Raw genomic sequence first — 26338 nt, forward strand, 5'->3', positions numbered from 1 at the left:
GAGCCACTCCCTGGGACTCCGAGTGGCTCACATGCCCATCCCTGAAGCTGAATCATATAGACAAGTGGTCAAGGGTGTCTGCCCAAAGGAAAATTGGGGGAATACCTGGCAGGGGAGAGTAGATGCTGGACAGGCAAAAACAAGAGGTCCACTACAGATCACAAGGGGTAAAATTCAGAGTAGCCATCAGGAACTGCAAAGTGATGCATTACCATTCAAAATAGAACCATCCCAAGTAGGGATGTTCTGTCATAGCAGATTCTGAGCAAAGACTAAGGCTTTTAACAGTTCAGTCCACCACTGGAGTCCATCTAAGGATTGATTAGTGACCGCACACCATGACCCTTCCTTCTGTCTCCACTGCTGTCCATGTCCCCAGTCCACCATCGTATCTTAACTGTGCAACTGCAAATGCCCCCTGACTCATCCCCCTGCCTCCCATTTGCCCCTTTACCATTCATTTTCCAGAAAGGAGCCAGGAAAAACATTGATTTATTCATTCAATAAATATTTACTGAGCACTTGGTATGTGCTAGACACTGTTTAAGATGAAGATACATCAGTGATCAAACAAACCTAAATCCCTGCCTTCCAGTGAGGGAAGCAGAAAATAAACAACATAAATTGGTAAAATATATAACAGATTAAATGGTGGTAAGTGCTCAAAAGAAAGCAAGCAAGCCAAGGGGTGTGCCTGAAGTGTCAGCAGTGGGGTAGTCAGGGTGGCCAGGGGAGGCTGCACTCAGAAAGCCATGTTTTGAATAAAGACCAAAAGGGAGTGAGGAATTGGGCCATGCAGATATTTGGGGATCAGAATTCTGAACAGAGGGAAGAGCAGGACCAAAAGCCTGGAGGCAGGAGCATATCGAGCCGCAGAGAGAAGGCCGATGTGGCTGGAGCAGAGCCAAGAAGGGAGAGCAGCAGGAGATGAGGACACTAGATGACAGGTGGCCAGATGACATGGGCCTTAGAGGTCACCATAAGGACCTGGGGGTCGACTTGGGGGAGGTGGGAAGCTATTGCAGGGATTTAAGCAAAGTGGCAAGTCTGTCTTAAGTTCTAACAGGAGCTCCTGACTGACACGAGAATGTCCTGAAGGGGAGCCAGGCGGAAGCAGGTGCCGGTTGGGAGGTTATTGCCACAACGCAGGTGAGAGATGAAGTTGCTTGGATTATGACAGTGACGATTTTGGGGTGGGATATTTGGTATGTAAATCTGATTGTCACACCCTGCTTAATTCCCTGCAAGGGGAATTTATCCCATGACACATGAAGGACAGTCTGAACTGCTCCCCTGGCCTGCAAGGCTCTATGTATGTAGGTCTTGCCTCCCTTTCTGACCTCACCCCACACCATTTCCCCTCTAGCGTATACCCTCCCTGCTCCCTCTCCTCTGTGATACCTGTTATAGGGCTGGCTCCTTCCGTCCCTCAGGTCTCAGCTGGTGTCCCTTCTCAGGACTTTGAGAGCGGGACTACGGGCGTCTTGGTCAATGTTGTACCCCTACCTCCATACCTAGACAGCACACAGCATGTGGTAGGCACTCAGGGAGGACTTGTTAAACAGACTTGAGGCTGGGCATGGTGGTCACGCCTGGAGAGAGCCACTATCCTGAATTTTGGATTGAACATTCTTTTAATTTCCAAGGTTTTACCACATATGCACATATCGTTGTGCAGAAAAAGGATTAACACAGCAGGCCTGAAGCTTCTCTCCTCACACGGGCCTGCTTGCAAAGTTGGCCTCGGCTGGTGTCTGGGAACCTGGAATTCAGGCGTGTTCCCAACATTCGCTAACTGAAATAGGTGGCTCACGGTATGTACACTGTGCACACAAGGTGGGTCGTGCTCAACGCCTGCTTTTCTTCTGGGAGTCTGGAACTTGGGTAGGTGCTAGGCAGATGGTGTCTAGGTGACAGACCTCCAGTGGACACAGGCCTCAACACACTCGCTTCTCAGCGGTCAGCAGGCCAGGTGCTTCCCCGCGGTCGCCGGCTGCCGGGCGCAGACGGGAGGAACCCGGGCAGCCGTGGCCCAGCAACCCCGGACCGGCCGGGCAGCAGCAGCAGCAGCAGCACAGACCTCGGGGAAGATGCCGCAGCCGCGGCCAAGCCGGGTGGCCAGCGGGGCCGAGGCGGCACAGAAGCGGAACCGGCCGCTCGGCCCGGCCTGGAGGCGGCCGAGTGCCCGGCGCCGGAGCCTCCTGCGGCTTGAGGCGGATGGGGAGGAGCGGGCGCGGCGGGAGCGCTGAGGCCGGCTGCCGGCCTGCAGGCCCCGCGGGCATCTCGCTCGCCGACCCTCAAGCAGGGGCCCCCGCGCAGGCGCCCAAGCTGCCACCAGAGGCGCGTCCCCCGGGCCGTGGGGGGTGGAGCCCGACCCCTCAGCGAGCCCGGCTGAGCGGAGCTGAGGGCCGCCGCCCATGGCCGTCCCCGAGCGTGCGCAGTGGCGCCTAACGGCTCGGTGCGGCTCTGCCTGGCGGTTAACTCGGTGTGGGAGGCCGGAGCCGCGGTTTCCTTCTTGGAGCCTGTGGCCAGACCGGGATTTCTGGCCTGGGTCGGGCTGGGGGCCGGCAAAGGCGGGGTGGGGAGAGGCAGGAGGTGGGGGGTCCGGGAGCCGCGGCCGCTCCGCGAAGAGCTTTGCCCCCGGGAGGAAGGAGGGCAGGGGTGGCGCCCGCCGGCGGCAGCACGTGGCAGGCCCTGCTGGGCACCGGGCACGAGGTTCCTCGCAAGGCCTACTTGAAGACCTGGTACAAAATCCACGTGGCGGACCTCAAGCCCATCCACACGGCTGCCTGCCTGGGCGACGTGGAGAAAGTGGAGCGTATCCTTTCGAGGGAACCCTACATCCTGAATGAGAAGGATTGGGTGCACAGGTAACAGGAACCGCGGGCAGGGCTGGGCCGGGGGGCTGCGGGGGACGCGCCCTTTCCCGGACTCGGCCTCCCCGGCGCTGCTGACCCGGGGGCCGGGCTCCCCTCCCCCGCAGGCCCCGGCACTGGGAGGGGACGCGCCCGGGCCACCTTTGTGAGCAGCAACACAGAAACAAAACGTTTGCTGGTTTCCAGTGCACTGCATTCCCCTTTTAGAGCTCTGTAACAACAATTTTAAAGTGATTTAAGGAACAAAATTCAGTATATATAGTGTTTTATTTTTAATGTACACATTTTAAAACATGTTACGTACATTATAGAAAGGTGCTTAAGGAGAGGAATAATTCCCATACTATATTGACTTCTGGGAAAAAAAATTCTACATAAACCAAATAAAAATATGAAAGTTTTAAAATTTTTGAGTGACACATGCTGTCTGCCTTTTACTATTGTGATGATATTAAGAAATTTGGGAATGGAGCGAGCAAAGCCTCGCCCTTCTGGATATGAAAAGATGCTATTTCCACAGCTTGATCATTTACTAACAGTTGAAGAGACAAATGAATGGAACAGACTAGAAAATCCAGAAACACCAAAAAAAAATGTAAGAATTTAGACCTTGATAATGGTGACATTTTGTATTAGAAGGCAAAGGTGAATTATTGGTAAATGAAATGCCTGTTACCTTTTTGGAGGAACCTAGCTAGATTTTTATGTCACAAAAGTAAGTTCCTGATGGAATAGAAATCACAAATTTTAAAAATAGGAAATGAGAAAAGTGCCAGAAGAAAACACAAATGCCTATTTATACAGATATATTTTTATGTTGACAGAGACCTTCCTGAGAATGACCTTGCAGGCAAGCATTGATTGTGAAGGTTGATTTAGTGGAAAAAAAAAAATGTAAACCCTCCCTATGTCAGAAAGAAATTAACAAAATAAAAGACAACATATTAGCCACACACATGCAAACAAACATGCATATATCAGCTGAAAAACGTATGTTAATTTTACATAGAATTCTTTCAAATCAACAACAAATAACCTGAAGTGTAATTTAAAATTGGGCAAAATACTTTTTTGTAGATCTTCAAGTGACCTGTACATACAGGATAAAACATTTAGTGTTACTTGTAAGAGAAGGCATTTGATTTATCCAGAAAGTGTGTCATTCCATTTTACAAAAATATGCTTAGGAAATAATGAGAGATAGATGCAATTTGTTTTTCTCTCCACTGTTTAAAATAGCAGTGTATTGAAAAGATTCTATATAATGGATTTTATATATAAATTCCAGTGCATCCAAGGGTGAAATAATATATGACCATTGAATGTGGGCATAGATATAGGTATATGTTGACATGTGAGAAGTATTTGGTATATCGACTGAGGAAAAAATACCAGTTTGATTATTAAAATATCAGTACACACAATCACCCTATGGTCTTGCCTTTGCCAAAAATACTTAAAAATGTGATACAATTTGTTATTTCTGGGCATTTGTATTATAAGGGAAATTTTTTTCCTTTTTCTCTTCTGTGATTTCTGCAATGAGCATGTATAAAAATTCTAGTGAAAGTTTATTACTAATGAAATGATCCCGGGAAGAGCAGAAATATGAATCTTGCACAAATAGAGATAATTTCTTACTTCCTATTAATTTATCATTTTTTGTGCATGTGGATTGGAATCTTCTGCCAACTTTTAGCCTCTTCAGAGGTAAAGGGAATCTTTTTGTGTGTGCTTGTAAATTTTATTAGGTATACATTTTATCATAGACATATGTTTTTGTTATATATAGATTTATTATATATATATATGCCAACTGTTATATAAGAATCATTTTATTTTAGTTGTACTCTTATGAAAATGAAAAATAGTAAATAGAGACGGTCATTCCAATATTCATTTTGAAAAAATGAGCCACACCCATTTATTTGAAACCTGAGTTTGCTTTGTGTTGAAATTTTTTGAAAATCAAAGTAAGAACTATGAATACTTTGTTTTAAAAACATTTCGTTGTTCTTTCAGCCTTCTTTTTCCATAATACTGTTAAGAAGTGAAATTTATTTAACTGCCAATCATGTGATCAGAACTGCCACAGATCTGTTGTATATACCATATTTCACTTAATGTGAGGCACCATGGATTGTGTGATGACCCATAATTTTATTTATTAATAAGAGAATGTTGAAAATGCTGCCCAATATGTTTGAAATAAATTATGAATGACAAGTGGCATTCCAATGTCAGAGATGTTAAAATGTAAGAAAATGAGTTTCTTAGAATCCTTGAACTACAGTGTTATCTCTGATCTTTAAAACCAACCACAAGGTAGGTGTAGTTGTATCATTTACTGAATTCACGTGTTGTCTTTGGTGAGTAGTAATAGAAATAATGATAATATTTAACAATCATTGAGCTGCTGTTTGCACTAGGAACTGCTCTAAATACTTTGCGTAAATTCTCATTTAAACATCACCATGGTGTCCTGTGTGACAGATGCTATTTTCGTCCCCATTTTATTGATGAGGAAATTGAGATGTGGAAAGGCTAAGTGATAGCTAATAAGTGACAACCTTAAAGTAGGATTCAAACCCCACTTGCCCTGAATCCAAAGGCCAAGCTCGTTGTGTACAAATAGGTTGCTCTTTCATTAATTATTGAGGAGTAAGAGCTAATAAGCATTGTACTTTCTTCACAAGAACATCAAGTATTTGTTTTGAAGGCAGAAGTATCACATCCGATTTATTGTTTACAGTTACGTGAATCACTGTATGTTTTGAGATAGTGCTCTACAATTTCCTAACAGGTCCTCTCACTTTCATAGGACTGCTCTACATTTGGCCTCTGCCAAGGGCCATGCAGAAGTGGTGAGACTCCTGGTGAATAGAAAGTGCCAACTTAACAGGCATGACAACAAAAGGAGGACAGCTCTGATAAAGGTATGTAGCAGCCGGCTCTTTCAGCATGCGATGGATTGGATTGAAATACATAGAATAAAAATGAATGTAGCTCCTTTAAATATGACTCATTGGTGAAATCTGTGGAAAGTTTATTTTGAATTCCTAGAATTTGCTGTCTTGTTTCTTCGTCTAATACTGACAGGCCGTCCAATGCCAGGAGGAGGAATGTGTGACCGTTCTGCTGAGAGGTGGTGCCGATCCAAACTTTCAAGATGTGTATGGCAACGCTGCTCTTCACTATGCTGCCTATCACCAGAACGTACCAATAGCAGAAAAACTGCTTTCAGGCGGTGCATATATTGACCCAAAAAACAAGGTATAGATCAACTTTCTTTTCAAAATATTTGAGATGCATTTGTTTTAACATTGACGTATGTAATTGTCAATTTTCCATATGTGGGATCTGAAGCATTCCCTGAATGAACATATTTTAAAATAACTTAATTGTTTAAGATTTTACTTTAAATATTGATACTTTTAAAGAAGCATTAGGGGGTATAGCTTTCCTTTATGCACTTATGGTCAATGTTTGTGACAACACTGAATTTGTTAAAGGTAAAACTTGTTTATTCAAGAGTTGTTTTTTTTCCAACCCTAGTGTTTTTTTCTAATTAGTGTAAAACTACACAGGAAAGCCAAATTTGCCCTGGCAATAGACTTTATCTTAAAACTCAAACAAAACTAAAGAATTTTATGGTAAATGGAAGTCTGGCTGCTACTGATAAGTTCCTTAAAAAAGTGATTGGTATGAAAGTGACTTCTCTCTCAGTGGCAAGGGTTAAGGCGAACAAATGGAAAGGGAAAAGGAGACCAGTCATAAACATGAAGGCCTGTTTGGAAATTGAGGGAAAATACCAAGAAGACTTTTTCTGTGTGTGTGTTTTATGCGTTTGCTTTCAGTGGATATGCTTAGACCAGGTAATGTTGGTTTTGAGAATAATAACTCTCTTTGGGGGAAAGAGAGTTAGTGAGTTGTACACTTGCCTAGAGTTCAGTTTCAAGAGGTCACTGGGGAAGCCAGATTGACAGTGAATAGGTGTTGATGCAGGGGGGAAGCCTTCAGAAGAGGGAAGAATGAATAATTAACTGAGTCATTATCCTATGCTTGCAGAAACAGCCACTCAGACAAGAGTCTACTGGAATGCCTTGATGGGGAGGTGGGAGATAAGGAGCGTATAACTAGCAAAATCCAGTTGCATTTTGAGTTTATTAGTCTCTACTCTACCCGTATGCAGGAAAATTAAGTGCTCTCTCTTACTCTTTCTTCTTTTTGGCCAAATCACCAAATAACAATTGGAATTGGCCATTTAAGTGAGAAATGACACTAAAGTGGTTGTCTGCTGCAATAGTTCTCAGCTAGAATCCTGCATCACAATGACTTGTAGAAATTAAAAAATAAATCTTCAGGTCTAGGATCTCCTGTGAAGATTTTGATTTAGTAAATCTAATAAGGCCTGGACATGTGTATTTAAAAATATTTCCTCAGAGCTGGGCACAGTGGCACGTGTCTATATTCCCAGCCACATGGGAGGCTGAGGTGGGAGGATCATGTGAGCCTAGGAGTTCAAGTTCAGCATGGGCTACATTGTGAGACCCTCTCTCTAACCAGGAAGGAATTGTTTTTTCCTCAAGATTCTGATACAGTTTTGGTTTAAAATAACTGAATATATAAATGTAAAGTATAAATTCTCATATTTCAAAACCTAAGAAATCTCTAGAAGAGTTAGAGTTTGATAGGTGCTACTTCCTTCAAATCTCTCCTTTCCACTAACATTAGCCTGACATTTATCTTTCTTTACTGACATCTTCTGTGGCATGGAAGTTAAAAGGAATATTATTATCATTATCTGTCAGCTTACAGAATAACACCTTTTCCTTCCAACTGTCATTCATTAACTGCCATCCAGAGAGTCCTTAGAATAATTTCCTTATGGGCAATCTTTCAGTAAGTAGAGGTGGACTCTTTCAGGATTTTGCATCTCCTTGCTGTCCTTCAGGTGATTAGGTCAACAAATGTTTACTACAAGCAGGATTTTCTCAATCAGCATAGTAGCAAATTCTGAACCTTTTTTTCAGTTGAGGCTGGATTATGGACTATGTGAGTATGTCTGTTACATTACTAGGGCTTGGGGATAATCAGGATGGCAGTTTTAAACACTGACAACCATAAAGGTTGTTAGAATACAGATAGGAATTCTTTTAATATTTTAGTTTCAGCAGTCCTATGAACTAACTAACCATTGGAGTAACAATCTGGGAAAATAAAATACCAATAGATTGTAAATGAATAGTTTAAAAAATTCTTGAAGTGAGTATTATGAGTCTTAGTAGCAATTTTTATTACATGTTGGGCCTGATATTTTGGCAAAACCTGTGATGGTAAAGAAAGGAAAGCCTTTACCTCCAAGTACTTGCTTTATGCACAACCATTTGGAAACATCCATAGCAAATGCTAAAAACACAAGGGCTGTAGTCTAAATGCGACCTGTAGGTAGGCTGAGTTTGCCTCCATAAATTGAGTCAACATGTGAAAGTTAGGGGACTTGCAGAAACCTGGATTTCAGACTTCCCTTAACGAATCAAATCTGGTGCCCCTGGAGCCCATATTCCCATTTGGTAACTGTACAGAGGTTGCCCCTTTACAGGAGGTGTATGTTCTCCAGTTTGCTCCTGTGCCCCCCAGGGACTTCTGTTTTCCAGGTCACCTGCTTTGCCTCCATAAGTATTTGAGGGTAGAACTCCTGTTTTATATACATTTTGATAAAGATTTGAAGGTTTTCATGAGAGTTTATACTTGTTCATACCATATAGTATATGGTATTAATATAATGTATTAATCCTTTAGTAATGAGGTTGAATATTATAATTTAGAAGTTTTCTTAAAAACTCTTTTCTTTATAAATATCATAAATATTCAGCCTCCCATTAGAATGTCTATAAGCCCTTTTAGATTAATCATGGTTATAGTTGGATAGGTTATGCATGTTGCAGACCACATCGTATCTTTCTCCTGGGCATTGTCACATCAAACTGCAGGTGATTTAGGGGCTCTCATTATGCTAGAAATAATCCATATAGGTCAGTATTAGAACTTCAGTTGATAAGCCATTGTATTTATATTTCTGATTTATAATTTTCCTAAGATAAAAAACATTTTTACATAGCAATTGAAATGGAAACCATAATAAAAATGGATTAAAATAAAGTAGATAAATACATGAGGGTCCCAGGATTATCATTATAATTGAGAATAAAATTTCAGACTGAGCTAAGATAAATGTCTATCATCTTGTCATAGGAGGAGCTGCATGGACCATTTAATAGTAAGGAATCCAAGCTGCTTTGAAGCCTATCCCTTTTAATTCATAGCCTATTTCTTTAGTGATCCATTTGGAACAGGAGTGCCTGCTGTTGGCACCTGGGTTCCTCACACCATTGAGGGAGGAGAATCAAGCGAGTTTGTGTCACCTGGAGGAAACCTCCACCTTTACTGAAAAGCTCTCAGAAGTATCCCTGAAGGTCTAATTTCTCACGTGTTAATGTTCCACAGAAAATTATTGCCAAATAGGGATTAGGTAAAGTTCAAGAGATTTCTTTGGTACTGGTCATATAATGCACAGTTTTGTAATATTTCTCTAAAGTAGATGGCCATGGGATCTTTCTGTTGGGGTATAGTCCTTAACTTCTGGTAAAGTAGATATTCTTTGGAATGTTGTTTAAGGAGGGGATGGAGGTATGACTACATGATGAGTGCCAGGTGCACTGTCGGGAGAATGAGAACGGACGCGCTTGGGACTCTGACTCGGGGGGATGGGTGGGACATGGAAAATGTATATAACCTAAACTTATGTACCCCCATGATGAGCTGAAATAAAAAAATATATATATATATAAAAAAAAAAAAAAAAAAGAAACACTGTTGTGGAGATAACAATTTAGATCCTTAATTCAATAAAAAGCATTTACTACTGTGTCTTAGGGTTTGGGGATGTGGAGGAAAAGATACAGCCCCTGCCCTCAAGAAGCTCTTGGTGTAGATGGGAAACAATAAAATAATGCCAGTGTACTGTGATAAATGCTGTGATAGAAGCAAAGATCCTTGCAACCATGAATGTTTGCAGTGACTGTGCAGATGGCGGGAGTTAATGTGGAGAGGCAGAGGAGGGGTGTTTCCAAGGGAGGGAGCAGCACATGGGAAGGCACAGAGGGGTGAGCCGGAAAGGATACCTTGGGTTTCCTTTCTCTACTATTTGTTTAGGTTCATAGGATCTTAGATAACGTTTTCAATTCACTTGAGAAATATGTAATTTTGTGAATGATAAATTGTTTTGCTGCCTTACAGAGTCACCTCACACCACTTTTACTTGCTGTAAGTGAAAAAAAAGAGGAAATGGTGGACTTTTTAGTAAAGAATGGAGCAAACATAAATGCAGTTGATAAGTTGAAAAGGTACAGTGGTTAGTTCTTTTTTTTTTTTAAATAAACCTGAGTGTTATTCTAGAGTGATAACAGTCACTCAAGTCAGAAATATTATTATAAATTATTGAATTATTATAAATTAATGAAAAGATTAACTTAAAATTTATGGGATATGATTTGTGGAAATCAAAAATCATCACTTAGGTAGAAAAGGAATTATTTGGACTGGGCAATATAAAGAACAGTATATAGTAGGATTCATCTTCTCTTATAATAGTGACTGATGTTTAATTATTTATAATCTGATGGTTTTGGTCATGCGACATTGTATTACCTGAAGGGGTTTCATGTTAGTTTTCATAGTCTTCTAAAGTGTGGGCTTTAACTTTTAGTTCACTTTCTGACTCAATAATAAACTTCTTAATGCTTTTGTAGTATTTCTTAAACTTCTGCTTCTCATATACTTCTCCATTAAAAATGCTCTATAGTAAACATAAATCAGAAAATCATTTTCTCGTTTGGGTGACTCTTTGCCTGCTTTAACTTGCTTTATTTGATGAATGTTGATGTTAGCTTTTCCCTAAAGGACTGTTAATTGCTATTACCAGACAATGTGGGTTAGTCAAGTGTTTTTGTTTTTCATTTCTAGTGGTATTTTGATGTTTTTCTTTTTAATCAGTATGAGCAGAGGGAAGAAAGCTTAAATTTAACAAACTTCCTTTAATGGAGACAAACCATAGTTGGGTGACAGAGAAAAGAGAGAGGCTTTAGATTCACACAACACTGGGTGTAATTCCTGGCTTCCCCACTCGCTAGGCGTGTGACCTTGGAAACATGACTTACCATCAGATATGTCTTCTGATATGAAAAGGAGGATAATATTGTATCCTTCCAGGGTGGTTGTGCATAAGTAAGATTATATATAGAAATATATATATTATTTTATATTTATATGTACTCACTGAATTGCTTTAATTCATTGCCTAGCATGTGCTTATCAGCATCACTGATGGAAAGTGCTGTGACTACTGTTATTGCCATTGTTGCTAATGTTATTATTTTAAGCCTACTCTTTCTCGTCTGACCCCTAGGTACTTTGAATTGCCATATATTATATCAGACTAGAGGAGACATAGAGAAGTCTTCATTTAATTCTTTGCCCACTTGAGATAAGTGATCTCAGCAAAGAATTAGCAACTTCCACTGTCATACCCCAGAGTGACAGATAAGAGGCTTCCTTTTTGTCCCTTCCTTTTAGTCTTGGTGGTAATTTACCAAGATGAACATTGAACACCCAAGACACTTATGTCTGTTAGGACATACAAATGGTTAATTCTAAACTGACAGGCAAGATATTAAATTGGTAAAGAATAACAGATTAGCTTTTATTAAATGTAACTTTATTTAAGCTCCAAAGGGTGAAGTTATCTCTCTGTTATTTTAGCAGTGCTCTCGAGCTTGCGAAAGACTCTGAGTCATCACGTATAGTCAGTCTTCTTCAGCAACGTCGTGATGTCTCTTCTGAAGTTCTCTTGGGACAGGCCGCAGGAGATTATGCCATTGCCAGTGGTTTTAATAAGTAAGTGTCTACATGAAAAGACTAGTTAGCACTAAATTGGGGTTTAACATAATTAGAACTATTGCATCTTATACATCAGATGAGAGAGATTCCATGGTTTGATTCAGGTAATTTTGGAATGGCAGAGAATTAGTCCACTTCATTAGCCAGAAATCAAGCAAAAGACTAGACTAGTTAGAAATATCAATGGGTGCAGGATTCTTTATCTCATGACTTATAAGACATTTATCCTTAGTAAGGATCCCAACGTTGTCCTTTTCATTTCAAGTATAACCCCTGTTCATGGGGAGAAAAATCATGTCACATGTTTGATTTTGATAATTTGTAATTTGGGTCTTGAAATGTCCAGTTTAATAGAAAATCTGTACTGTTTCCTGGGGGTTATGTCCTCTACCCTCCTGCTTGAATTTTTGAAGAAACTAAGGGGTTCCTTAAGTGCAAGGAAGACAGTCCTTATTGCAAGTCTGAAGGAGGGACATGCTAGGCTTGGTGGCTCTAATCCTAGCACTTTGGGAGGGTGAGGCAGGAGGATTACTTGAGGCCAGGTGTTTAAGACCAGCCTGGACAAGACAGCTAGATCCTATCTCTAAAAAAAAAAAAATTAGCCATGATGGTGGACCACGCCTATATTCCTTGTTAGTCAGGTGGCTGAGGCAGGAGGATCACCGAATCCCAGGAGTTTGAAGCTGCAGTAAGCTATGATCGTGCCACTGCATCCCAGCTTGGGTGACAGAGTGAGACCATGTCTCTACAAAATTTTGTAAAATCTAAAAAAGGGAAGGGAATTAAAGGACCTTTCAATCATTCTGTCGGTTCTGGTGCTGCCTTGTTGCTATTGAGACTGGTCCTGCAGTCTGGGAAGGATTGACCTTTGCTACCAGGGTGCCCTCACTGACCCAGATCCCGCAGTCTTCATGGTGATACGTACTTAGATTTCAGAGTTACTTTTTTTTAGATCACATTCAAATGCTTAATTGCTCAGCCATCATTCCCAAAGCACCAGTACTCTGCTCTGGCAGTCGGGCCTCGTAGCTTTAGCCACACACATAGTGAGCAAGTTGACCTTTCCCTCACACTCAGAACTGTCTGTGGAGTACTCATGTTAGCCTAGACTTAGCCTAGACCTTTGAGCAAGGTCTCAAAGGTAATGGTCGGTTACCCTTTGAGGCCTTTGTCTTTTCTACAGCAAAGAAAAGTTGGGATTGTTCTAAAGTGTCAGAGAGGTTCAAATAATGTTACAGGAAACGATGAGAATTTCCTTACTTCTTTGCTACCACATCTGTACCCTGAGGCCCCTTTCTATCCCGTGTAGCACCTTTTCTTAGGTAGTAGAAGTTCCCATATTGTCCTTCCCCAGAGTAGTGGGCACCAACTCACAGCTGGCCTGGCAAGTGACCTGTTTGCCGTAATAATGAAAACCTCCCAAACCCCTTGCGTGTGTATGTCACGTTTTAAAATTCTTTTCAAATTCTTCCTAGCAAGAAAGCCATTCAACAGAATTCTCTGAATCTAAAGTAGAATAGTTGAATTTAACAGAGCCAAGCCTCATCCATGACTCATCAGTATCCACAAAGAAAAGTAGGGCTTTGTGTTTGCTCCGGCAGCACATATACTAAAATTGGAACCCTGCAGAGAAGATTAGCATGGTCCCTGCCCAAGGGAGACATGAACATCGGTGAAGCATTCCGTGTTTTATGCAGTCCCTGAAACGTCATGTGCCCATTTGCTGACTAGCTCCAAGGTAACAGTGTGTGTCAAGGCAAAACAGGTGACACCCAATATTAAAATTGTGTTGGGACTTTCAGTACAGAAATAGTCCCATAATGTGATCTATGAAATGGCAGTGGAGCTCAGTAGTGTGGAATGTTGTGTGCAAATATGTTGTTAGTACTTAGAAATGAGAAAATGTCAACTTGCATTGCCTTTGTTCAACTTAAAGTAGGGTTTTGCCTTGCACGTCAGTTGGAGATGAGCATGGAGATTAAGCATCATTCTAACAAAGATCTACTGATTAAGAGTTTGAGCAGGTAGAGGAGGAACAGTAGTAGTCCAAGCTAGGTTTTGACATCCATTAATTTTCTGCCCTCTCTGAGATTGAGTAGCTCAGTAACAGTGGACAATTATGTTATCCCATTTAATGAGGTAATATTTATAAGAAATTTTGTTAAAATTATGAAACAGGTGAGATTCCCTGAATTACAAGCCACAAACAGTATAATAAGTAATAAACAAGGGTAGGACTTAGTAATATTTTCTGAAAACTGGATCATTTGAATATTACTACCTATGGAAAAATACAATTGTGTTTTGTTTGGGATTCCAAAATCATTTCAGCCATAAAGTTCAAGGACAAATTATTCCATTGATGCCCTATCTTTCTGAGCCTTGTAAAAATGTTATCTCATTAAATGTTGTTTAAGAACCCAGTGAACTAAGGCAGTAAAATCCTTATTTTTAGAAGACAATGAGCCTGAGAGAAGCAACTTGTCCAAGAACAAATAGCTGTTGCTTGCAGAGAGCTAGGACTTCTTCTGAGTTCAGGACACGTTGCATCATGTCAAGGGACCTCTGGTTAATTCACTGATCTATACTCCCTTCATGAGTACTTCACCTTACTTTTCTTCTTTAACTAGAAGCTTAATAAGAAGTTTGTTGAGCTTAGAAATTTGAGGTGTATGGGATAAAGTTCTTTTATCAGCTCTGATACTGTCTGAAATATTCTTAAGAATTTAATCTATTTGGTAAATGTTTTTCATGTCAATATTAAAATAGTAGTTTTATTTATTGCATATTTCATACATAGCATTCCCCAGCAAATTTCAGAACATAAAGAAGAAAAGATACCAAAAAATCCTTCTGAAAATAGCAGTTCAGGTAAGCCTTCTGACAGTGAATGACTCTTGATGGTCCTATCGTAGATACAAAAGTAAGAGTAATGAAGTTTTGAGCACAAAAGAGCAATTAAGAAAGTCAGTGTATAAATCATATGTATATTTTTTTCTTGATTTCTTCTTTAGTATTCTAGAATCCAGAATTATTTTTAGAATTTAATTGTAGGTAATTTCTTATTTCAAACAGTATTGTCTGAAAAAAATCACTTATTTAATTATGGTCCCTAAAATCCTGTTTGATATTTTTGGCTAAATAAGAAAGAAGATTTTTAAGTTAGTATGCTCTATGTTTCCACTACTATCACATTATACCAAATTGCATTTGTTATAAAAATGGTCCTTCTATTTAATTTTTATGATAAATGGTTTGCATTTAGTGACTATTAATTACAGTTGACCTTCAACCACACGAGCGTTAGGGGCATCGATTCCCCTCTCAGTCGAAAATCTGTGTATAGTGTTTTATTAATACTTTCCAAAACTTTACTAATAGCCTGCTGTTCACTGGAAGCCTTGTGATAACATAAATAGTCAGTTAACACATAGATTGTATGTCATATCTGTTATGTATTTTATTCTTACAATTAAGTAAGCTAGTGAAAAGCAACTGTTATGAAGAAAATCATAAGGAAGAAAAAATACATTTCCTATTCATGAACTGGAAGTGGATCATCATAAAGGTTTTTATCTTCCTTATCTTCACATTGACTAGGCTGATAAAGAGGAGGAGGAATAGGAGAGGTTGGTCCAGCTGTGTCTGGGTGACAGAGCAGAAGAAAATCTGCATCTAAGTGGACCCCTGCCGTTCAAACACCTGTTGTCAAAGGGAGACTATGTATTTGTATTACATAGTGATTTGTGTCACAGAAAAGTAACTATTTTCAAAACAGAGAACTTGAAACTGTCCTTACAAATTAATAAAAAGGGGTTCAAGGTGAGAACTGTGGTAAGGGCCTAGCTAAAAATAACACACTGGCCTACCTAAAAAAGAAACGATAATAATTAGTCACTATTCCCCTGTTTGCTTCTCTATAATTGCCACTCGGGGGCCACGCAACTGGTGATCATAAAGTTTCTTAACTTCTCCCCATAGCTGGTGTCAATAAAGATTCTTAACTTTCTCCACAGACAACTTGTCACCTCTTTGAAACCTAAAGGTTGTTCTTAAGAATAGCCTCCAGGCCCCGCATTCCAGTGGATTAGTTAACCCACCCAGACCAGCAGCCCAGACCAAGAAACGGACTCAACTGGAATTGTGACCCCAGCAGCTGCAGAAACACAAGATGATTTCTATACTCTAATATAATTTTGCCCTAGTTAAACCTGATTACCTAATCCCTTGCCTGCCAAACTATCCTTAAAAACCCTGCCTCCCAAATTCTCGGGGAGGCAGATTTGAGAAATTTCTCCTATCTCCCGTCTTAGTGCTATGGGGAATAAAGCTCTTTCTCTGCCATAAAATCTGCTGACTCAGTGTATTGGCTTCTTGGGCAGTGGGCAAATGAACCTGGTTCGGTGGCAACAAACTCAAAAATACCTTTCTGGTAACATAAACGAATGGTAATAGTAACTGCAAAATGTACCTAGTGTGCACCAATACCAATAGGAGAGTATTATTTTATGTATTTACTGTTGGAGACAAGGTCTCACTCTGTTGCCTGGGCTAGAGTGCAGTAGGATCGTCACAGCTCACTGTAACCTCAAACTCCTAGGCTCAAGTGATCCTCCTGCCTCAGCCTCCCGAGTGTTGAGACTACAGATGCATGCCACCATGCCTGGTTAATTTTTCAATGTTTTTGTAGGGACAGGGGTCTTGCTGTTTCTCAGGCTGATCTCGAACTCCTGGCCTCAACTGATCCTCCTGGCTCAGCCCCCTACAGTGCTAGGATTATAAGCATCATGAGCCACCATACCCAGCCAGTAGATTATTTAATAAAGATACCTACTGAGTAGAGAAGTCAGAAAAACAATTCTTTGTTGAGAAGCACAGATTATGTTACAATCCCTTAAACTAACAAGGCCTCACTATTACTGACTTCATTCCCCTTAGGTTGAAACCAAATGAGATATATTTACCTCACTAGAACAAGATGTGTTCTATCTGCTGGATAATTGTCAGGATAACAGTGACTTTGCGTCCATTAGCCAAAAGATTTTCATAAGAAATATGCCATTAGCATAAGTCTGGGCTTAACTAATTATAATAAAAGTAGAAAAGTGTTTCACAATAACAAAAATGCTACTGTGCTACCTAGATGGGACACCTACATCCTTGTACAATCTGAAGTATATGAGGGCACCTTTAATGTAGCATATATTTATCAAAGAAATTCCATAATTTAGGTATTGTAAGTTGCAGGAGACAAAGATGGAGTAGGCATAGTTTTGGTCTTTAAGGTGCTTATAATAAAATAGACCTGTTCCTGTTTAATTTCTGTGTTTCTTCAATGGAATTATCAAACCATTTTTATTCGTTTTATTCACTTGCCCACCTCACAAATAACTATCAAATGTCTTTTGGATGATAAGTATTGTTCTGATATAACTGAACACATACATTTTAAAAATATAATCAAGAGCTTGTTTTTATTGTTATTTTTATTATTTACTACTTTATTCAGTAGTTACCGTGTGCCAGATGCCCTCTGGGAGCTTATTAATATAATCCTCATTTACCTTGTACTTACTGTGTTAAATATGTGCCAGACACTTTAAGTCTATCGTGCAGAATTAATGCTTTAAAACAGTGACTAGGCTTTAAGGTAAGCAAGGCAGAGTGAGTAGAAGTTTGCCAGGTAAAGAGGCAGAAAGATGGTGCTTGGCAGAAGAAACATCTAAAAGGATTGCACACTAGGCCCAAGAACAGCAAGTGCAAAAGCTGAGACACATGAGTCAGCTTTGCAGGGTTTGTGAGCAGTTCCATTTTGCTGATGTAAAAGGTGTGGTGTGAGAGTTTGGGAGTGAGGGGAATACCTAGGTAAGGCAAGCTTATGGAAGACTTATTAATACTATAGAAATGGGTAGATCTTACCCTGTAGGCCATGGGAAATTTCTCAGAATACTTTTGGCTGGAAAGAATAGACGACGTAACTAACAGTGGCTAAAACACTAAGAACCAGAGTTATTGGAGTGGTTCAGTGATAGCATCAGGATCCCACTGGTTGTCCCTCTTCCAGCTGTGCTGTTGGCGGTGTTTTGTCCATGTCTCCTTTCATGGTTGGCTAATTAGCAATAGTTCTGGACATCCCGTTCTCACGAGACAATATGTACAGGCCGGAAGGGCAGGTTTTCTGCACGAGAGTGATACAAACATGAAAAATCTCAGAAGCTTTCAGTGCACTTCCCATAACATTTTATCGGCTGGGTTACACCACATGCTCATTGCTAAACCAGTGACTGGGAACACAGATTCAATTACTGTGATTGGCTTAGAATAATCGTTTCTCTTTTGGGATCTGGGAGGGGTATTAAGATGATAAAAATTCAAATAGAATTGTGTGTCTCCAGGAAGAAAGAATCAGGATGGGGGGCCAGCAAAGTTTACTGCAGGGATTCATTGCAGAATTTTGAGCAGGGGAGTCACAAGATTAGAACTGACTATGAGGGCATTTTCTGCCTCAGTCCAATCATCACCAGCATCAGGGGAATGTCCTTTGTCCTTTGTCCCACAGGAGATGGCTCAGCAGAATTGCAGGGCCTGGGTCCAGGCAAGGTGGAGTTCTGGGCGGATGTCACGAGATTATCTTTTCTGAAGATGGAAGGAATCCGAATCATCAGCTGTAGTTGAACAGTAATTGTCTGAAGCTAAAAGGCCTACCTTTAAAAACTCTGTATTTCTGTTTATGATTAGGATGATGGCATTTTAGACAGGAGTCTCTGCCAGCAAATTAATAAATTTCTCTTTCCTACTCCTCAAACCAATTGTCCTTGTTCTGATGTGGCCTCGGGGAGACATACCGAGCTTTGGGTAACAGATTTGGCATCCCTGGGCGGGCCCTTCGGTTCCCTGGTGGAATGGCACCTGTGACTGCCGGAAGAGTCAGAGAACAGCCCTGGGACAAGCCATGGGTCTTCTCTAGTAGAAGCTTCTTGTTGAGATAAGAGAGTACGGGATGGTCCCAGCAGTTGCTGGAACATATTTTAACTCCAGAGAACTCCCAGCTGTCCCCCCAAAATAGATATAACTCCCACAACCTGAACTGAGTTGAAGAGAAGAAAACGGATTTGAACAGTGTCCAGATGCCATGGTCACTTGTTTGGTAAGTTCCCCGCTGTACATACTGAGACCCTTGATGCCACCATTTCTGGAGGGTTCTTAACCCTCCAGGCCTGTGGCAGGGCGTTTGCTTGGAGCCCTATAGCAGGACATTGGTTTTGAGATGCCATTTGGGGGTGGAAATCACGAGGTTGAGTAAAACTAGGAAAACTGGTTTAAATTTGAAACTCATTTGCAGTTCCCAGGAAACAGGAAGACTAGGCCACCAGTTGTGGAGGGTTTTAAACCTTCTGGCTCTGTGATGAGGCAGTCGTTTTGGGGTGGCATTCATCCACTTTGGATCCCCATTTGTTTGACATACCCAACATTTTGTGTTGGGGATCCCCTGTATTGTCTGTTTGTTCTTTGTAAGTTTTGTTACAACAAAAGAACATTCCATCTAAAAGTTCCTTGGAAAAAATTATGGCTGAGTGATCAACTTATATAATAGTTATGAACCTGTATATAAAGAAAATGGTATTACTGTAATCCAATGTCCATGGTACAGTGTGAAGAAAAGTTACTGTTGAATAAAACCTTAAATTATTATACTGTCTTATAACTGGAATTATTTTGCCAAAGGTCAGGTAAATGGGATGAGATCCTATACATATTGGGTATGAAATGTCTGATTTCCTTGTCTAATTGAAGGTTGGACATTTCCTATTTAATGACCTAATACAACCCTAAGGGCCTGGGATAAAGTTAATGGTACAAGAGAGTCCTCTACTGGCGGTGGGTGGGATAGTCATGGTACCTTGTTTTAGTTGGTCCACACCAGTTCTGGGTCCTCCGCTGGGCCCCAGCCAGGGCAAAGCACCACATGGGACCACAGCCAGGGAGGCAGACCCAGCAGAGAGGGCACCGAGGAGCACGGCCTGCCACTGCACAGCCATGGCCCCACCCCTGGGCACACATGCAAGGCAGCAGGGAAGTGTCAATGCCCAGCAGCTCCCCAGGGGCGGCCACGGTACCCGCCGCAGTTCGGGTGATATGGGGCCACATCAGAGGTCCACAGCCAGCGTGTGGCAACTACTGCCCACAGCCACCACTGCCACAGTGGCGCTGTGAGAGGAGCGGGGGAGAGTGCGACTCTTCAGTCCCACATCCACTAAATAATGATTCAGGTTTGGAATGGTCTCTCCCAGCAGAAAGTCCAGTTTGGCCAGAGGACATCCATAACTGGAGCAGGACAATTTGTGTACAATCAGTATGATTTCTGTAAACAAGGACATTGAAAAGAACATGGCCCAAAATTACAAAGGACTCCAGGTAGCAGAAAGCCCCCAGAAGAGAAAATGTTTTTTTAGAGTCCAAAACTCAGAGGACAAAGGAGGGGTTTGGGTCCCCCTGCCTACTAGTAGCTCCAATCCAAATGTTTCCCACAGGAGCCCGGGGCAAAATGAACAGTGGGGAGGGACAGACACCAGCCATACCAGGTGCTCTGTGAGCCAGGCAGGGGGTGCATGGGGTGCAGGGGTGCAGGGGGAGGGGCCAGACAGAAGTGAAAAAGCCACAGGCAAGTGGGGGCTGAAGCACTTGTCCCAGGAGGCCAGAAGGTGGACTGGGCAAGCAGCGGGAGCACTTGGACTTAAGTTCACCTCTGGGGGGCGCCGCCGAGCTCTTGCTCGCTGAACACCAGGGCCTGGTGACGTATACAGAAAATTATCATCATACTTTAATGTTCGGGCCTCCAGAGGCCTACACATTGTTACATTTACAAAAAAAAAAATCTATCAAAAGTGAGTAAAGCCATATAGGCTCAGGGGACCCCGGTACATACAAAACAAATTAAATTCCACATACCCTAAATATAAACACATATGGGATCTGTATGTGCCACTAATGATATTGTACAAATGACTGTGAATGACACTCAGTTACATTTGAGTGACAAGATCCCGAGACTAGGGTGGCCCTGTACTGCTGCTGCACTGTGTTAGGGGTTTTAAAAGGGGTCTCCCACCCTGTTTGATGGGAGCTTGGTGGGGGACGTGTAAAAGCTACAATTGTGCAGGTTTACAAACAACAGGTTACTTTTCTGAGGTTCCTAAGAAGGCGTCTGGATCCCAGACTTCAGATTGATAGTAAAGCCCTTAAGGAGACAGCTTCTCACTGCCCCGCTTTGGGTTTGCCTGACTCATAAATAATACAAAAAACAAAAAATGAGCCTTACAGTCATAGTATAGATGCTGAGTCACGTCCCAGGCCAGTGGCATACTTCTCAAAGCCACTGAACAATATTGTGACAGGATGGCCTCTTTGCCTCTGGGCAGTGACAACTACTTGTGGGTTGTCCCTTTGCAGGAATTAGTGCTGAGAAAGCCACTCCCAAGAGCTTAAATAAGGCATTCCTGGCCTTAAAATGTCAAAGTACTCAAAATAGCATCACCTCAGAAAACCCTGGTTTGTGGCTGACAGCAAACTGCTCCTCTGTGGCCTTCGGGAGAGACCCCACTGCACGCAGAGCCGGTATCTACACAGCTGGGGCTCAGCCCGGCTTTTTTGGAAGGCTGCAAAAGAAGGAACTCTAGGGAGGAACTGAGCAAAGGCATGCCGGAGTGCCTGGGACTGCCCGGGGCGTTTGATGGTGAGACTGGCTCACAAACTGCTCGCTCCAACACACGTTTCATAGTGACTAGCATTGTCACCTTCCATTTTCTCACTGCCATGGAGGGCTGGAACTAGAGCTATCTCAGAGAGGTTTCTTTCTGTGGCTTATTGCACTTCTTTCTGCAAGAGAAAGTTCAGGTAAAATGGTTGCCCAGGTTAGAACAGGGCGGGGCACCTAGCTCCTGCACACATCTTCAGCCTGCACCCCTGACACCCCTGTATCCAGGAAGGGGCTCTAGAAAGGCCAGTTTGAAAATCCCTGAGCCAGTTTAACATGTTTTCTAAAGGAGGAAAGTGAGGCTCTCAGAGACCTGAAGTTCCAATCCACATTACCATTCTGCATTTCTAAAAGGCTCCCTGAGGACCACAAGCAAGGGAAGTGCAGAACTGGGATTAGAACCTGCCGCTCTTGCCTGTGGGCTTTGTTTTCACAAAGAAATAAACTCCAGCAAACTTTGATTCTGTACTGAGGCCAATGACCGGGGGAACACGGAGGGGCCAGGCCAGCTGGTTGCCCCAGAGCAGGGGACAGACCCTGGACAGTTGTCACAGGATTGCTCCCTAGGCTGGCCTCTCTTCTCCAGGGTCCTGCTGTGCAGAGGCTCTCTGTTAACTGGGGACCCTGGATCCCAGGGGCTGTCTCTTCAGGACCTGCAGACCTGGCAGTCTCTCAGGAAATAGATATCTGCCCCTGTTCTTCCTTGGCCTCTAATCTCACACAGTTCAAGGTAGTTTGCAGGGCAGAAACCACAGACTCCCATCCAAACACCTCCCTGTTGGGTAGGTTATCCCTTATGCACACAATATCCCATGCAAAGCCCCGATGGTCCATGTCAGCTCATCTAACACCCGCCAGATGTTAGATCCTTGGTGTAGATGAGGCCTCAGGCCCTTTCACCTCTGTTCTACAGCAAACATCTCTACAGACAAGGCTGCAGACGTGCAGAAAAAGTATTTTGTTTCTTGTTGAATGAATGTATAAGAATAATTGCTCCTACTTATATAGCATCTACCCCATGCTGGGCACTAGTCCAAGTGTTAATCCTCTCAGTAGCCTATGGCATAAATATGATTATCATCCTCATTTGACCCATGAGCAAACTGAAGCACAGGGAGGTTAAGTAACTTACCCAAGGTCACCCATTTGGTAACTGACAGGGCCAGGGTTCAAATCCGTCTGTGCTCTTCACTGCCGGGCATGAATGTTATGAAATATAATCCAGGTACGTGAGACACGACATGAGGCCGGACGTAGCTCAGTTCTAACCCGGGGAGAGGGCCAGGCCCTATTCCTTCGGTTGGGCCAGGGTCAATAAACGCATTTTAAAAGGCAGCTGTCCCCTCATTCCGTCTCCCCACACCCCCTGGCAGCCGTCTGCATTACAGGCATGGAATCCTACCATTCGGGATGGAGGGAGCCCTCCCTGCCTGTCTGCTCTCAACGTCTCACACTTTTACTTTCCCTTGTTTCTGCTCAGGTCATTCTGCCATAGTTTAAGCAAACACTGTAACAATTTACTATCTTAAAATTTCTCTTACAAGGTGCTCAGGAAAACACCTATTCTTCTTACCTCTGTTCTCCTGCCCAGCCCTGGACTTTTGCCTCTGCGCTCAGGGTCCAAGGTCCAAGTTGAGCCAAGAATATATTAATATCAAGGAGTCAGAATAACAGGCTGAATCCACAGGCAGGGCTCTGAGGATGGAGGTGGGAACCAAGCTGCCTTAGGAGGTGGGGAAGGCTAGAGGCCTTCCTGGAGGCAAGGAGGCTGGCCTTCACCCCAGCTTCACTTCTGCTGCCTTGCAGCAGCCCCTTCCCACTGAGCTCTGGGCCGTAACAGTTTTAATGCTCCCAAAGCCAAACTCTAGATCTGACCCACAGAATAGAGTAATCAGAAACAGGCCCTACTAAAGAAAGGTTTTCACAACAAAAGGGAAAAGATGCCTCCCCTGTGACACTCAGGCACCCCAGCGTCAGTCGGTCACTTAGACTTACCTCCTGCAGCCTCCACCAGTACCCACCCGGGCATGCTGTGGAAACAAAGATCCTCGATCCCCATTCCAGTCCCTTTTTAAAAATAAACTGCTTATTTGAGAATAATTTCAGATTTACAGAAAAGTTGCAAAGATAATGTAGAGCATTCCAGTATACCCAACCCCCACTGCTGGGTGCCCTAATGCTATTACCGTGGTCCTTCAAAACAAGAAGATCATCACTGGCGCATTAGTATTAATGGAACTCAGACTCTGTTTGGATTTCTCCAGTTTTTCCATGAATGCCCTTATTGTGTTTCCAGGATCCGATGCAGGGTGACGTGTGGAGTTAGTCATCACGTCTCCTCGGGCTCCTCCCGTCCACAACAGTTTCTCAGTCGTCTCCTTGTTTTTCGTGACTGTCACTGTCCTGAGGTGTATTGGCCAGGCACTTTGTACAGTGACCCTCAGTTGTGGTTTCTCTCATGATTAGACTGGGGCCACCTCAACAGATTTTGACTCAGGTATTCTGGGGCACCCAGGAATCTAGATTTTCAACATGTGGCCCCTGTGGTTCCAATGCACATGGTCTCTGGCCCCCCTTTGAGAAATATTGCCAGACACAATATTACTAGAAGAATAGGATTAAAAGATTACATACTTTTAAAATATTAAAAATTGCTTAAAGATCAGGAATGAGAATGAAACATGAAACAATCTATGGAGAATGACACTTTTCTCTGATTCAAAACAGGAGAAATCACAAATTAATAAAACATTGACACATTTGGACATGTAAAATGTACTCCTTTATAATAAAAAATAAAATAGCAAAGGGGTTCATATCTACAAAGAAGTACTTCTGATGCACTGGGGAAACATAAAGTACCCACTAGATACATTGAAAAAGATATGGATAGATAATTCCCTAAAAGTAAAAATACAAATAAGAAACAGATACATGGGGAAATTTCCAATCTCATCAGTAAGCAGATGTAAATTTTAAAAAGAACCATCCTATGCCATTAAATTAACAAAGGCTTTTTTAAGACAAGACCTTGTGCTGGTGAATTTTTGATGATGTTAGATCATCCTTCATTTCTGTTGACGTTGCTAATTTATACAACTCTTTTGCAAAGCAAACTGTAAATATACATTCACTTAAACAAAATATTCATAGCCCATATTCCCAATAAATTCTTGAGAATTTATCCAAAAAAATCTATCTTAACAACTCTATGAATGAAATATTTCAAAATAGAAAAAAAAATTGGAAAATAAATATATATGTAATAATAGCAGCATGATTAACAAATGATGGTATATTGTCTCCAAGTATACAGCTACTTGTTAGTTATAAAGACTATTGGGCATCATAAGAAAATGTACATTAATATTAAATTGAAATTAATTATATACAAAGAGGTGTTATGTTTCTATTTACTTTGAAATGTTTACTTTATATATGGACAAAAACTAAAAGTGAGTTTATCACAGTGAAATGTTATAAAAGATTTTACGACCTCTGATCTAGTCCTCATTTATTCAGTCTAAATTGTTTCATTGTCTTTCATCTCAAAAGGTAAAAGACGCTTAAAAGCCAAGAGGTCATCCCGTCAGGCTGCACTCCTGCTGCCTCTGGAGAACGTGTCGGTTTGAGTGTTGACACGAGTCAGATGCCGGGGAGAGCTGAACACGTGTCCAGTTCATTCACTGAATGTGGCCCACGTGATGTAAAAAATCCCTTTAGCTTTTCTTTGTAACAGGGAGGGAATCAGTGAAATGAGTGGGTGTGTCTGAGTCATATTGAGAATTGCCCGTTTTATAAAGAACCACTTTATAACTAACTTTTGAAAACTCCAATTGAATCACATAAGCTGCCCTCCCCTTCCCTCTAGAACTGGTCAACGTTTTTCCCTCATGTGGTAAAAGGATATTTTGACCCATCTTTTATTAGTTTAGATACTGAAAATGTGCAAGGAGAAATTCACTTCTGGTTTACTAAGATATTTCTATCGAGATTTGACACTCTTCCAACAAATTCCGCCTCACCTCCTTTTTAATTTTAACTTTTACTCTACTTAGGAAAGGATTCATTTGGCCTTGAGCACTAGAGTAACCTGTTTCCCTAAGGAACACAAATCTGTGGATTTTCTAATATATATCCAGGAAGCAAAGAAAAGAGAGCTGAGCTCCCTATTGGGGTCAGAAGTTTCTGGCCAGGAGGCGGACTCCACCTGCTAACATTCTCTTTCCCAATGTCACCCAAGGCCAGATAGTGAGAAAAAGGGCCCAGGACAGACCCTGCAACTGACCCACGTCCTTCACTTCAGAAAGGTGGTAGGGCTGGGGAGGACGAATGCTGGGGCCAGGGGTGGCTTGTGTGGCGAACTCTGCCTGCACAATTGCAGTTGTGTCTCCAGGCATACTCGTAAGGTGCTGTTTAACACAGCCAGTTCCAGGGTGCTCTGCAACTCCTTGTAGTCCGGGGACTGCAAACCAGTGAATGTGCTGAATTCTCTGAGGCAGAGTTTCATAAACTGGGGCCCATGGACAGAGTGTCACAGGGTCTGTGAACATGGGTGGGAAAAAAATTACATACTTATTTTTAACTTCCAACCAAAATTGAGCGTTTCCCTAATTATGAACATAAGCAATAAACCACAATAACGTTAGAAGTTCCTGGGACTTTGCCAATGGAAATTGCTGATATTTTCATAACACCTTACATTGTGGCAGATAGCTCAGAATGTCACTCATGCTCATCACCTCTTCGT

The 26338-nt window shown here is 42.0% G+C and overlaps 1 protein-coding gene and 1 non-coding gene across 2 annotated transcripts; both read left to right on the forward strand.

Moving 5' to 3' along the window:
* The first annotated feature begins 3451 nt into the window (after nucleotides 1-3451).
* Nucleotides 3452-15926, forward strand: LOC123638304 (putative ankyrin repeat domain-containing protein 26-like protein). The gene is made up of 4 exons (XM_045551839.1): nucleotides 3452-3471; nucleotides 5698-5812; nucleotides 5976-6149; nucleotides 15851-15926. Coding segments are annotated over exons 1-4 (318 nt in total). The 5' UTR covers nucleotides 3452-3469; the 3' UTR covers nucleotides 15878-15926.
* LOC123638993 lies at nucleotides 13420-13526 on the forward strand. The gene has a single exon (XR_006735562.1). It is a non-coding gene; the product is annotated as a U6 spliceosomal RNA (small nuclear RNA).
* Nucleotides 15927-26338: the final 10412 nt, after the last annotated feature.

The sequence above is a fragment of the Lemur catta genome, chromosome 5, assembly GCF_020740605.2.
Source record: "Lemur catta isolate mLemCat1 chromosome 5, mLemCat1.pri, whole genome shotgun sequence".
In the NCBI taxonomy this organism is placed as follows: Eukaryota; Metazoa; Chordata; class Mammalia; order Primates; family Lemuridae; genus Lemur; species Lemur catta.